The sequence below is a fragment of the Fusarium mangiferae genome (assembly GCF_900044065.1).
Source record: "Fusarium mangiferae strain MRC7560 genome assembly, contig: FMAN_scaffold004, whole genome shotgun sequence".
In the NCBI taxonomy this organism is placed as follows: Eukaryota; Fungi; Ascomycota; class Sordariomycetes; order Hypocreales; family Nectriaceae; genus Fusarium; species Fusarium mangiferae.
In genome coordinates this window covers 485,002-498,630 of record NW_024573924.1, presented here as the reverse complement: position 1 = coordinate 498,630, position 13,629 = coordinate 485,002, and the positions used below count along the sequence as shown (strand labels likewise).

Sequence of the window (13,629 nt, the reverse complement as noted above, 5' to 3'; positions counted from 1 at the left end):
CACAGCAGTCAAACGTTCATCCAGGGCGAGCAATCTGTGATCAATTAAGACATGATTGACGGTTTACGGATATGAGGGTTTCTGTTTATGGAAACCTTCCCCTTGTCAAGTGTCAGCTTAGGAACGTCAATCATCAACGGTCTACGGAGTAGTTTTTGCTAAGTTTGGTGATGTTCTCACCATTGGATTCAGCCCCACCCCACTCAGTGCTCACTGTGCCTGAGAGACGAGACATGAGGGCCGAGCCTGGTCGGACACGCCCTGAAGCCCCCTGTAAGCCTCCGGCCCCAACCTTAGTACCTACCTAAGCAGAACAACTTGAGGATGAGGTGCGATGCTAGACTGCGCGTCGTCCCGCCCCAGGACCAAGCAGAATCACCTCACTCTCACTCATGTTTGGGTTGCATTTGCTGGCTGAGAGGTAGGGGGAAAAGCAAAAGATCATCGCTTGGAGCGAATAAAACTTGACACACTTTAAACTTTTTTAGCAGCCTCTTTGCTCCCCGTCCCCTGTCATTGCTCCTGCTGTAGCCTGTCACTGTCCATTCGCTTGAGCCTTACCCTTAACCCCTGTAGGCTAGAGCTCCCGTCTTTGGTCCGATCTAGAGGTTCGTTGTAGAGGCATGGAAATCGACCTCTGGATCACGACAAAGCAAAGCGCATCGTAGCAACATAGCAAAAATTCACAGCCAAATCAAATCATCATAGCAATGGCGCCGCCGCAACAACCGGGTTCTCCGTCATGGGCCGATCAGGGTCCAAATGGCGATTGGTCTCTTTTTGCCTTTACTCTTGCTCTGTTTTCTTTTTGTTCCAAGTTCTGATTTTCTTTTCTTTTTGTTCTACCGGTATCTCCATCGCCATCACCATCACCATCACTATCACCTGTTATTACCGGGTTTTTACCTATTTTGGACCTTGCCGTGGCATCGTATCCTGTTAAACGACAAGATATCGAGCTATCATTCTCCTCTCCGAAAAAAAGGCGCCTTTATGATTGTCCCGGGTTGCTAGACCTGGTCAAATCGGAGAGTTATTAGTGTATCGATCACTGCATTCTGCAGGTCCGGTCCCTGGAACGAGAAAATTCGCCGTGGCCTGGCCCAACGTTAGGAAGGAGGATCTCCATTCACCTCCTGTACCTACCTAGTCTAGATTCTTATTATCATCGTCATCATCTGCATTCAACTCTCGCCTTGTTCTCTCATTTCCCCTGTTGCATTCTCCTCTTCTCAACTGCGGTTGGTTGAAGTTGATATCTATCCCTACACACTCACTCGACTCTTCTGCACTCATTCTCTGTCTCAGTCTGCCTTTCAGCTCTAGACACCCTCTTCTCAACCATCTAGACTTGGCCTTTGAGTCAAGTTGAGCTGAACCGGGGTTCAAACAGCTTCACTCCCGCCTCCAGGGGACCTGAATGCCACCATCATATCCACTATCAACTACCAGGACAACCCACCCGTCACTTCACTTCACGCTAGGCTCCCGCCTAGCTTCCTCCATCCCATTCAAGGGTCGCGGGCAGGCGATATATACACCCCTGTGGCTACATCCGCATCAAGGCTAGGAGGTTGCTTCACGGTATATCTGGCCAGGAACCGTTGAAGTTGCTAAACTAAGCTAAGACGAGCTAAAGTTATAGTAGCAGACAGGTCCCAGCTCCTGATATCCATGATCTATTTGATATCCTCAGTATCCGCTTGTTCCCCATCCATCTAGTCAGACCAGACTTCTTTAGCTCTGTCTTAATCACTTACGCAATACCTACATACAACCCTACCCGCTGCCCTTCTACCTTCGAGACTCTTCTGTCGAGTTACCAGACTCGTTTGCTTCTGAGAAGTTTCTCTTCCTATTCAGCTTTCCTTCAACTTTGTTTGGTTACCATTATATCGTCACAGTAAGGTATCCAAAACCCTTGTTAACACCCACAAATACAATCAACTTTCAAATCAACTCAACTGCTGTTGCTGTTGCTGTACCGTACACGGCCCAACCAAATACCTCCCACACATCTCCCCCAGCCGTTTAAACGAAACCACTCAGTGGCCCGAATATTGAGCCCTCATCCCAGTTCCAAAACTAGGCCCCTCCCGCACAACCACTGAGCTGAAGGTCTGACAACGTCCCCGCCATTTCAAGATATCTCCCTTCGGATCAGAAACCAGGTCCCTGAACTATAGACCATACCATAAACGCTCCGTTTACGCCTCAACTTATATTACGACATCAACATTGTAACCTTGACATCATGGCTGGGAATAAACTCCTCGTCTATCTACTTCGACGCGATCTCAGGGTAATCGACAACCCTATCCTTCACCACCTGGCCACTTCTGACCATGGCTTCACTCATCTCCTCCCCATCTATATCCTTCCCCCTCACCAAATCGAAACCTCAGGCTTCGTCGCTGAAGGAAAAAAGTCCCCCTACCCCGAGGCTCGAAGTCAGGTAGGCCGCTTCTGGAGATGTGGCCCCGTTCGAGCCAAGTTCCAAGCTGAGTCTATCTGGGATGTGAAACAAAATCTTGAGGACATCAGTAGTGGCATGCTGGTTCGTGTCGGAAACTTCGACAACGCCCTAAAGCATTTGATCAAGTCCCTGCACGATGAACATCAATCTGTCGATACGGTTTGGATGACCGAGGAAGTATCGAAAGAGGAGGTTGATGATCAGAATGCTGTAGCATCTGTATGTTCCGAGAACAACATCAACTTCAAGCTTTGGCAGGACGAAAAATATTACATCGACGAGTAAGTTTAGCGCGTCAGCCTACTTGGGCTGTCAAGGAGTCCATACTGAATAACTAACTAATGCTTGTAACTAGTCGTGACACCGGTTTGGATGATCCCAAGGAGCTTCCAGATGTTTTCACAACCTTCCGCAAAACTCAGGAACCTCTCCGAGAGCGTCCTCGCGCCTCTCTCCCCCGTCCGCAGGCCGGATCGTTACCGCCCTTCCCTTCATCGTGGGCACTACCTCAGGAACCCCCATTTGAGATTCCTGACAACTACAACGACTTTGAACAACGTCTCTTAGATCCTATCAACAGTATGGTGCCAGACCCTCCAGTCTATCCTGAAGATGCTCGATCTGCACATCCATTTAAAGGTGGAGAGAACCCTGCCTGGGATCGCCTTTATCATCTCATCAAGTCAGGCTCTATGACTACTTATCAGGAGACCCGCAATGGCTTACTAGGACTCGATTACAGCACCAAGCTTTCAGCATACCTGGCACTCGGATCTATTTCAGCCCGCTGCATTCATGAAGAACTTGTCAAGTTTGAGGACGGTCAAGAACAATCCTACTCTAGAGCTATAGGCTTCGGACAGGGAGAGAACGAAGGCACCAAGGCTGTCAGATTTGAGCTCTTGTGGCGGGACTACATGCGATTGTGTACCATGAAGTTTGGCTCACGTCTTTTCAAGCTTGATGGTTTTAAGGGAGCCAGTGGCAAGTATGATAAGAAGTGGAAGACAGCTCTGAAAGAGGAAGCCGATGCCAATCAAGATCCTTCACCCGAGGAACTGAGTGACATCATTGAGAGGTTCCTTCGAGGCACAACCGGCATGGGGCTGATTGATGCCTCACAGCGAGAACTCTATCATACCGGCTACACCTCGAACCGAGCCCGACAGAATGTCGCCAGCTTCTTCACAAAGCATCTTGGCATTGATTGGCGCTACGGAGCTGAATGGTACGAGGCTATGCTGGTAGATTATGATGTGTCTTCCAATTGGGCGAACTGGCAGTACGTGGCGGGTGTCGGTAATGACCCTAGAGGTGATGCACGCATCTTCAACCCTATCAAACAAGCATTCGACTATGACAACAACGGACGATATGTCCGAACTTGGGTGCCTGAAGTCAAGTATATCGAGAGACTGGAAAATGTTTTTCAGGTATGGACGACAGGTGACGATGAGCTCATCAAGTACGGCATCATCGATGACATAATGGTCACTCATCCCATCAAGCGGATCGATTTTCAGGTCGACCGAAAACCTCGTGGTCCTCGACGACCTTACCGATGGAGAAGAGGAGGATCTGGGCGTGGCGGCCGTCGAGGCGGAGGTCCAGGAAACGGTTCGGGTGACTATAACGATGGTCGACACTCGTACCACAATGGGCCTCCTTCACCCGAAAGCGATCGCCAGTTTTACCACGGTGGCGAACCCTACACGCAGAATCGTGGCCAGCCACGAAATGGTTGGTCCCAGCGTGGAAACCAGATGTCGTGGCGAGGCAACTTCAACGGGCATGGTCCTAACAACCACGGACCTTCTTCTGGACGAGGAGGCCACATGGCTCCTTTCCGTGGGAATGGTTTTCAGCGAGGATTCAACACCAATCACTTCAATGCACCGCCTCCCAGGCAATACATGCCCAATCCCCCCTGGGCTCCTCAACAATTCTCTCCTCAAGCCTATCACCACCAACTTCCTCCTCACCTTGGACCCCATGTCTAGTGGATAGGAGCGAGGCCATTCTTCCCACCACGGTGGGCTTTTGATCCCGCTGGGCAGCCCTGGTATTGGAACCAATAGGCAATGGACTATTGGAAAACGTAGTAATTGGATTCCGTCTCTCATTTGTCGGTGGAGCAAAGCGATAGTGGCACACGATACCTGCTATTTTGGACAAAAGTTGACACCACAGTCAATAGAATGATTAACGTTGCTAAGGTATATATGTATTTATAAGAAACATCCAGCGGGATCATGGATGTCCTTTCATAGGGCATGTGTGAATACACACAAGTCTGTTTGCTTTTACTACCATCTTTAAAATATTGCCATTCGTGATGACTTCGAAACCGTTTCCATGGTATCATTAATCAATGTCCTTCATCTCATTACAGCGTCTCATTCCAGGCTCTCCAAGACTGTTTATCCCAAGTTGGCATGCATCTAACCTGCTCAGGTGGATCGTATGTCCAATCTATTGCGCCATCTTCCTCCTGTCTTTCAACTATATCCGACACATAGCCCTTCAGCTTCTTGATATCTGAGGCCTTCTCATCAGAATACTCAAGATTCACACTCGGCACAACTGCAATCTTGCGAAAACCCCGGGACCACATATCCTTACAAAACAACTGGGGCTCGCCTTGAAAACACTCTCCTTTGCGAGTATCTCGAAACCGAAGACCATGTAATAACGGTGCCGCAGTAAACGCTGTAGCCCCGTTCCAGCAGGCGAAGACCTGAAAGGGCTGCTGTGCGTCGTACCGTGAGCGTGTGCCAGGGGTGTTCCAGAAGAGGTTCCAAGCTGAATTCCAGTTTCCGTCGGAGCCGACCTCGAAAAAGGAGTCCCCTGCTATGGTACGGGCTATCCAGATATCGTAAAAAGTTGGGTCGGGTCCTACGTAAGTCCAGTCCATGGCGCATGCCATGTCTGCGTTGAGACTGCGTCGCTGAAGAGCGAGTTCGAGAATGTCTTCTGTGCAAGCAGAGACATCGTTGATGAAAAGTACTGTTGTATCGTCTGTAGCCTTTACTTGCTCTTTATAAAGGGGCGTGAGGGCTAGGTTGCGAAGTTGGGCAAGCTTATGGATGCGTGCATTTCTTTGTGCTGGGTTGATCTTGGAACTGTTGTAGAAATAGACCAGTCCCGAGTCTTCCAAGAAGGGTTTTAGAGCTGAGAGAACGTCGGATGTACCGTCCGGAGAGTTTCCTTCAATGATAGATAACGCGCAGCGATCGGGCCCAAGGAAACGAACAGCTTCAACGATGCTACCTATTAGGCGTGGGAGAATGCCAATGCAGTTCCGCAAGTTGAGAGCAAAGAAATAATTAATTTGTGAATCTCCAACCTCATCTCCATGTCGAGATTCTTGGAGGATCTTGTAACGATTTTCGTTCAGAACAGGACACTCAAGACGAGGGAGGACCGTAGATAATGGGTCCAGTATAGCTGCTATGTAGGGTGATATACGCTCAGCGGACAGTATAGTACCTGTAAGGAATGAGTAACTACTAGACATAGAGAATGTGATATACTTACCGTTTGAGATTGTTGGAGTTGGAGCAGAGGTTGTAGTTGGAGTTGGCGTATGCGACGGGCTCTCTTGTATCTTAGCCCTTGTTGTCGTAACTGATGTCGTTGATTTTAGACTGGAACTGTTATCAACCTCCCCTTTCTGTACAGGAGTGTAAGAAACTGAGCGCCAAGTAAGGTGATCGCGCCCAAGATAGAGACTCGTAACGACAAGTAAGAAGCAAAAGACTGCCAGCAGTGGTGCTATAAACCTGCGGTACATGACTTCAAGTAAGCAAGAAGATCACCACATGAGTTCATTGCTAATCTAGAAATTATGAGAAAAAAAGAAGAGAATGGACTGGGGCATAGCAAAGAGTAAATCGGTTCAGTCACAACCAACGGCCAACAGCAAGTTCCTTTGTCAGTGACAGGGGATCCTAATACCAGGATGTGATGTGTATTTTTGGGTCGTCTAAGCGCCCGAGTTCAAGTGAGGATACCCCGGTTGTTTGATCTTCCTGAGCAGGCCAATGATGACCCATAAGGCTGAAAGACATATTTAGGATTCAATCTGATGATAGTTTAATGAATAGATTCTATACATGGCTATTTATCAACGTGTCTGGAAGCTTTAACAGAATACCCAAGTCTTCCCAGAAATGAGAAGAGTGATGCCGATCTTCTTCTCGATGCAGCAGCGCCCTGGACTTGAAGCTGCATGTTGGTTGTTAGTTGTTGCGAGAAACCCACTCTTGAAATGACAGGACAATACGTTGCAACCAACAACCAACATTTCACCGTTGAGCAGTGACAAAAAATCACGAAAGGGGATCCTTGACTGACGCAGTTTCAGAGAAATCCAAGTGCCAAAGTATTCTGCTGATAAGCACTTAGATCCTTGTTTAAGATGACTCTCATAGATTTATAATGGATGGTAGACAACACCAAGAGTGTGTAACCCGATAAAAGAAGTCCTTCATACATTCAAAACTTGATTATAAAGAAGTTATAGGAACTGAAACAAGGAATGACCCAATGGTAAACTCTGTGCATGCGCCCCAAGTCCTCGGGTCCTGGTGGCTCAACCAACAACTACACCCATGTAGGTTGAGTCTTGGAAACTGAGAGTAAGAGTAGAAGGCTTGGATCAGTGTAGACCAATAAAGATGCTTAAGGGCCTCCAGCATATTCATCGTGGATTGCCATCTTGTATTCTCCGAGTTTTTCTGGCCCTCTCTCCATGTTGGAGTAACTCGACCTTCACAATGAGGTCTCTTTCCTTGTACTATCTACTAACAGTCTTCCAAATCTTCCCATGTTCCAGTCTCGCTCTCCATGCGGCATTTCCTTCTGTAACGAAAGCCCCTTTTCTTCCACAACCGAGCAACATTCTCGAGCCACGGGCTATCAGCACTGAGCTCTCGACCTGTGGCTACCTAGACGGTGACCCCAAGAAGAAGAGAACTGCCGGTTCTGGCTTTAACTGTCGAGTCGACACACGCAATGGACTCTGGGGCTTTTGCCCTACGACTGTTCTAACAGCTTCGGACTGTGGACTAGCGGGGAGTTGTGTTGATCGCCATGACTGCTCAGATGGGTGTGGTATGACTGGCAGCAAGGGGTTGACGACATTTACTTGGTATGCTCTACTATAGATCAAAACTCCCAAGGCAAGGAACTGACCTCAAGATTAGTGATCGCAAGTCATTCTGTTCCATGGCTCTTCTCACCTTCGGCGTGGATCAGACATACTCCTACATTGCCTGCGGAACTAAAGCCACAACCGACCATTACTATATAACACCAACTATTGACATCACGACAACGTCGGAGCCCAGTGAATTAAGCACAGCAGAGACATCAGAGACATCCACAGTCACCTCCAGTGACACAGCATCAAGCACCACCGACATCACACAAAGCGCTTCGACAGAAGCGATTAGCAGTTCTTCGGGAGAGGAAGATTCATCTGGAAGCTCCTCCCCTAATCTCGGTGCCATCATTGGAGGAGTCATCGGAGGGCTCGTTGTTATCTGTGGTACCATAATTACAGCAATATTCCTGCTTCGAAGAAATCGAAGTAAGGATACACAGGCGGGGACAATAGCGCAAAATACAGAGGACCATTCCGCAGGACGTTGGAGACGAAGCAAGACAAAAGAACCACAAGAGCTTGGAGGCTGGGACATATATGAACTGCCAGTTATAGAACAGAATCAACGTCGAAGTCCGGTGGAACTTGCTGCGTGACGTGGTAGAGAAGGACATTGGAATCAGTATGGCCATCGATTAACACGAGTTTTAGACTATGGAGCAATGCGCCACTGGTTATTAGTGCAGCGATAGGATATGAGTAGCAAAATATTGGATTGTGAAATATAAGACATAGAACATACATGCTCAACCAAGCAAACCGCCCTGTTCAAGGAGCAACTGGACTCCGATACGCCGTGGACCGGTGATGCTAATAATTAATCCGGCAGTGCCCCAAAGGGAGGCAAGAAAACTTCCATGGCACCTTCGTCCTGAGTGATGAAAAGACTTAGGTAAATTCAGTATATTGGAGTAGATTTCTACATCAGTTGATTTTGGCACCACGCTTCAAAGTCAGAAACTTTCCTAACCCAGGAGACGCTCCTATCATCAAGTAAAAGTAATAAAACAAAACCAAAGCCAGACACAGACCCGAAAGTAAGCACCGCAGTCCGTGGACATTGACAGTGAATGTGAATTGAGGCAGCAAAGTACATCATGCCTCTTTTGATTAACCCCAAGACTCGCTTCCTTGAAAATGCTGTGGGCCAAAAAACCCAATGCTCAGGCCTGATTTCTGTTGCGGCCGTTAAAGTTAAAATATCGTATGAATGGTAACATGACGGTCGTAAATTCGGGGAATGGGGTATTGTATATGAAGATAAACTCAGACAGGAATCCACTCCTTGAGCCATGGGTGAGATTGGTTCAACTCTGGAATGACAGCAGTGCTCAGGCTGCGCTCCCCAACTACATTTCCCAGGGAGTGGTTGATCATTTGTAAAGTAGCGCGACGGGAGGGCTCGATAGTGACGGGAAGAGCAGTTGGGGGTGGAATTGGCGCAAGAGAGTTGGGAGAAGGAATGAGATCGAGGTTATCTGGGACGCTCGAGTCAAACTGACCAGTCTCCTTGCGGTAGCCAACATGCACTGAGGGTTCAAATGACGCATCGTCCTTTGACCACCAAGTCCAATGGCAGTACTCTCGACGGTGGCCTCGTTCAATCCAAGGGTACAGATCAGGCTCGATAGTTTCCTTGGGAACTGTACCAAAGGGGCGCCAACCGTAGAAGAGGGGCCATGGATCGCGAAGAGTCAGCGTGTGACGATGTTGAAGCAGGGCAGCACGAGGAACGGCCGTGCTGAGATCATGGTAGGCAGTAGCTGTAGGGTCATCTTGATATGATTGTGGTGCACCTGTCCATACCGCAGTAACTATATCTGGACGAGACAGGGTGTCATACGAACATCCCTCGTCAAGCGTAGTCAGATAGTTGCGAATGAAATCCAATATTTTGGAGTTACCCAGAAGGAAGAGGCCATGCCACCACATAGCTACCCGAGGACGACGGAGCAGAAAGATTTTGATAAGCATCTCGAAATCGCAGTGTTTGAAGGCGGGCTGAATGACGCTGGTAATGGCAGCCAACCAGGGACTAACGAGGTTGCACTGGATGTCTGGTTGCCAAAATATGCTCCAGAGGACAGGCCCCAGAGCGTAGGGATGCATGCTCAGCGTCATGTAGTAGCGTGCTTCCGCTGTGTATCGATGAATATTGGCTGCCTGATCAGCATCCAAGGGGGTACTCTTTCGTGGTTTCAGAGATGGTCTAGGTAAATGTGGTTCCAGCTTGGCCATCCGATAGAATGGAATTGCGAGGGCTGCAAGGAACCCAGCCTTGATCGGTGACAGGGGACTTGGATCTTTGGATCGGCGGGGTTCATGGCCAATACCAAACAAGTTACAGAACTCGATCAAGAGGTCCGTAGCTTCGGTGGGAGCTGGGGGCACCGCATCGCTGTCAATCGAGACTTGACCTTCAGTAGCAATGATGAAGCGCACTTCACTAGTGAACTTTGCATCCCATGGTGCACATGGGCCTCCTTGGCTATCAGTGGCCCAACCTGGTTGTGACGCCAGAATCGCACAGAGCCAATGCACGAGCCGTGAGGACGCACCTTCAGGGAGATGAACCAGGATCTCATTCTGGGTGAGATCCCGGATCGTGTTAATCGGGACTGGGCGGAGACAGGAGTCGGTGAAGTGGATCTTCCTGTTCTGGAGTTGCAGTAGCCGTGTGGAGAGAATGTAGGACCAACACACGGTCAAGATGGCGAGCCCTTGCGGGGCGTTGGAGGCATCAGCGGTGCCAGCTGGATTGCCATAGTGGCAGGCCCCTGGGTCTGAGGAGATGATGCAGTTGATGGGCGAGGGATAGCTGAGGCGGAAATATTTGGTGGTGCCGGTAACGTTATCGAGGTCGAAATCTGTTCCGTCCCGAATGTGAGGTTCCGGATCCGGGACAAGCCAGGTGGGGGCTCCGGCCAGGACTCCCTTTGGCGGCACGGATTCGGGGAGAGGCGGCATATCCTGGAGCATGATAGACGGGTCGAGGCCAGGAGGAAAGGTGCCTCTTGGTAAGGCCAGTGCCTGGCTCACGAGCTGCTGCCAAGTATAGCGGCCATTATGAAAGATGCGGCGGACGTCGAGTTGCTTCGGAATCAGGGGATCGTCCACATTGTCGGCGACGGGAAGGAATTGCTCCTCGTGCAAGGTCGGGAAAGGCTTAGAGGACCAGAAGGAGTCTGGCGCAGTAGAAGCAGCGGTCAACTCAGTGATTTGGGAGGTATGAGTTTCTCCCTCAACACCTGAATGAGCACTTGCATTGTCAGGCTGGGGTACAACGGCAGCTTCAGAGAGGCCAGTGACAACGGTAGAACTCCAAGCAAACGGACGATCAAAAGAATTGTCCAGCTCGTAGTCACCGTTGAGGACCCAGGACCGGACATGGTCCATTCCTAGGTCCCATGTCATCTTCATTGTGACAAAGGAAGATGTGAGCTTGTTCGCAGTGGTCAGCCAGTCGGTGTAAGTGATCAAGACGACAACAAGTCCACTTGACGCAGGGTTTTAGAGACCAAGCACAAGCAAAAGCAGAACTCTGTTGACACAAGATAGAAGAGAGAAAAGGATAATAAAAAAAGAAATTGAGGTGCGAGAGAGATTCGAGGTAGATATGAATGAGAGAGATATGGGGATAGAAAAGACAGGGGACAGTGTAACAGAGAAAAGCTGAAGATTCCGGTGGCCACCCACCCTGGGAGACGTTGTGTATGTATGTATGTATGTATGTATAGGAAAAGAAGCAAGCAAGATGCAGCAGAACTGACTACAGTCAAAAGCGTAGAATTTCGGGCTGGGGCGGGTATGGCTGTACTTGGGCTATTGATACGCGGCGGGCCTCATCTCGCATGCCATGCCCATTGTTTGTGCTTGTCAGTTGGACCATGATGCCTGTGTTTGACATCAGTTGTCCAAGCCATGACAATGCCCTTCCTTGACCTTGCCATGTGTGTAGAATACCGAGAAACTATAGCGGGTACCAACGCTGGTTGGATATGGAACGGGCTCAGCTGGTTCAGCTGGGGGTGTAAATGGGGATGGATGGAGTGTCGGAGGAGCCGGGTCAGAGTCAAAAGAGGATCTGAAAATGACATGAACAGTTCAGAGGTTGAGAACAGGAGAGACAGAGACACTAGACTAGACAAAGAGGGTCAGAGAGCAGAGCATCAGAGACAAGACACGGGAGCTTGCAGGAAATGTCAAAGTTGTGGACATATCAGAACCCCTGTCAAGGTTTTTGGTCTGGCAGCGTTTCCACGACAAGAAACAGAGCAAAAGCAGTCTTGTAAGATGGAGAAAAGCAACTTCAGGTGGTTCTGGTTGCAGCAAACTAGGCAATTGGAGGGACGGGGGGGAAACATGGGTGTCACAAAGACAGGGAGCATAGTCTAATGAGGCGTACAATAACTACGAAGCGGAGATCAAGCCGTAGGCGAAGCGGAGATGGCTACGACAGGTTCGGCAGAGTAGAAACGAGATTTAGAATTAGCAGAGTCGTTGAAGAAAGGGATAAAAAGAAAGAAAAGAAAAGACGGTATAAGGCAGAGGAGAGCATGACTGAGTCGAGTGGACATGGCTTGATGATGAAGGATGACGGTTTAGAGTGGGTTGAGTGGATGATGGGGCATTCAGCACGGGGCAGGGACAAGGGATATCAGCAGGGATGGAGCCTTTCACTTGTCTAATAATCTTTCTTTCTTTTCTTTTTTTTCCTTTGCTTCCTCCACTTGAACACGCAGTCAGGTTACACTTTTTACTCTACAGGCGGCTGTCAGTGTCAGTTGCGGCGTAGGGAGGTGCCGGACCGTAAGGTATCCCAATCCCAACATCTCTTGCTTGCATAAGGGCAGTTTAGTGAGGTCGATGTGGATTTGGACGTGGATGTGGAGGGGGAGGGGCATTTCTCTAGACACTTTTGTTAGTGTCGAGTCTTTGCTTTTGCTACTTGTGCTTGTCGACAAAGAGGCAGTGCGGCCGTTGGACAGTCCACGTTTCAACGCTCTAAAGACCCTTTCGCTCCTCGATCGTCATACAAATGAGGTGAATGACTCGCTAGATGCGGTCAAATAACTCCAATAGTCGACTCCATCAATAACAGAACCATTCCGTTTCAAGGGTCCTTTCCTTGATATTGGGACGTCGGGATAATGGAACGGATTCCCCAACCCTCGACCTTTCAGCTGGGTCAATATGCACCATGTTGCGCCTCTAAGCTGCAGATGGCCTCGGCTTGATCAAGATATGTCATATGGGTCCGAGAGCCTCCATGTCGGTTGCGCAGTGGTCAATAGACGTACGTCCACCGCATATTCAGGGTTGACTCAACATCAGCATCAGCATCAGCACCAGCATCATCTGCAGCTGCACGCGCACGCGCACGTACAGGTATGCACCTGGGAACTGGGGTACCTCTGCCGTAGCGTAGCGCTGCAGCGCGGGATCTGGAGTCTGTAGGCCAGTCGCTGGCGCCATGACATCGCATGGCATGACGGATAGTCGTGATAACCACTGATTAAGTTGAGCTGGTGCGTGGACCAAGAGCCCGGCTGGCATTACAACCTGAGACACATCATGTACGTGTACGTGCGTGCGTGCAGTGCAGAGTGTCTTTAGTGGCATGAATTACGTGCCGGCCTAGAGGGAAAATAACTGGGAAAAAAGAAAGGTTGAGACTAACACAGTCGGGCAAGGAAAAAGAAAGCAGAGAGCCCCTAGACCCGAAAATGCAGTTTGACAGTGAGGAGACCTGGGTTCTGATAGCCTATTACTGGAGAAGAATATGCTATCATTACGATAGGCCATTTTTACCAGGAAGCCAAAGCCTTTGCAGTAACTGGTTGACTCTATCGTGAAATGGTATAGAGAGTAGGTAGCTGCTCTGACAGACAGCAGTACCGTTATAGTGGCCAGCCAGTAACTTTAGTGTATTCTTATCCATGATATTCCCGGCAATCAGTATCTCGGCCTCTCCCGTCTTCCCTAG

General features: G+C 49.3%; 4 protein-coding genes across 4 annotated transcripts; 2 read left to right on the top strand and 2 right to left on the bottom strand.

Annotated features, from left to right (window-relative positions):
* Window positions 1-2,254: 2,254 nt before the first annotated feature.
* FMAN_08744 (uncharacterized protein) lies at window positions 2,255-4,476 on the top strand (the record flags this gene model as incomplete). Its single annotated transcript, XM_041829507.1, has 2 exons — window positions 2,255-2,757; window positions 2,832-4,476. The coding sequence occupies 2 exons, from the start codon at window positions 2,255-2,257 to the stop codon at window positions 4,474-4,476; spliced, it is 2,148 nt and encodes a 715-aa protein (XP_041680264.1).
* A 386-nt stretch (window positions 4,477-4,862) lies between these two features.
* On the bottom strand, window positions 4,863-6,269 carry FMAN_08743 (uncharacterized protein; the record flags this gene model as incomplete). The annotated part of the gene is made up of 2 exons (XM_041829506.1): window positions 4,863-5,965; window positions 6,014-6,269. 2 exons carry the CDS (start codon window positions 6,267-6,269, stop codon window positions 4,863-4,865), a joined length of 1,359 nt encoding a protein of 452 aa, XP_041680263.1.
* A 985-nt stretch (window positions 6,270-7,254) lies between these two features.
* Window positions 7,255-8,239, top strand: FMAN_08742 (uncharacterized protein; the record flags this gene model as incomplete). The annotated part of the gene is made up of 2 exons (XM_041829505.1): window positions 7,255-7,628; window positions 7,684-8,239. The coding sequence occupies 2 exons, from the start codon at window positions 7,255-7,257 to the stop codon at window positions 8,237-8,239; spliced, it is 930 nt and encodes a 309-aa protein (XP_041680262.1).
* Window positions 8,240-8,909: 670 nt separating this feature from the next.
* FMAN_08741 (uncharacterized protein) lies at window positions 8,910-11,063 on the bottom strand (the record flags this gene model as incomplete). The annotated part of the gene is made up of 1 exon (XM_041829504.1): window positions 8,910-11,063. The coding sequence occupies one exon, from the start codon at window positions 11,061-11,063 to the stop codon at window positions 8,910-8,912; it is 2,154 nt and encodes a 717-aa protein (XP_041680261.1).
* Window positions 11,064-13,629: the final 2,566 nt, after the last annotated feature.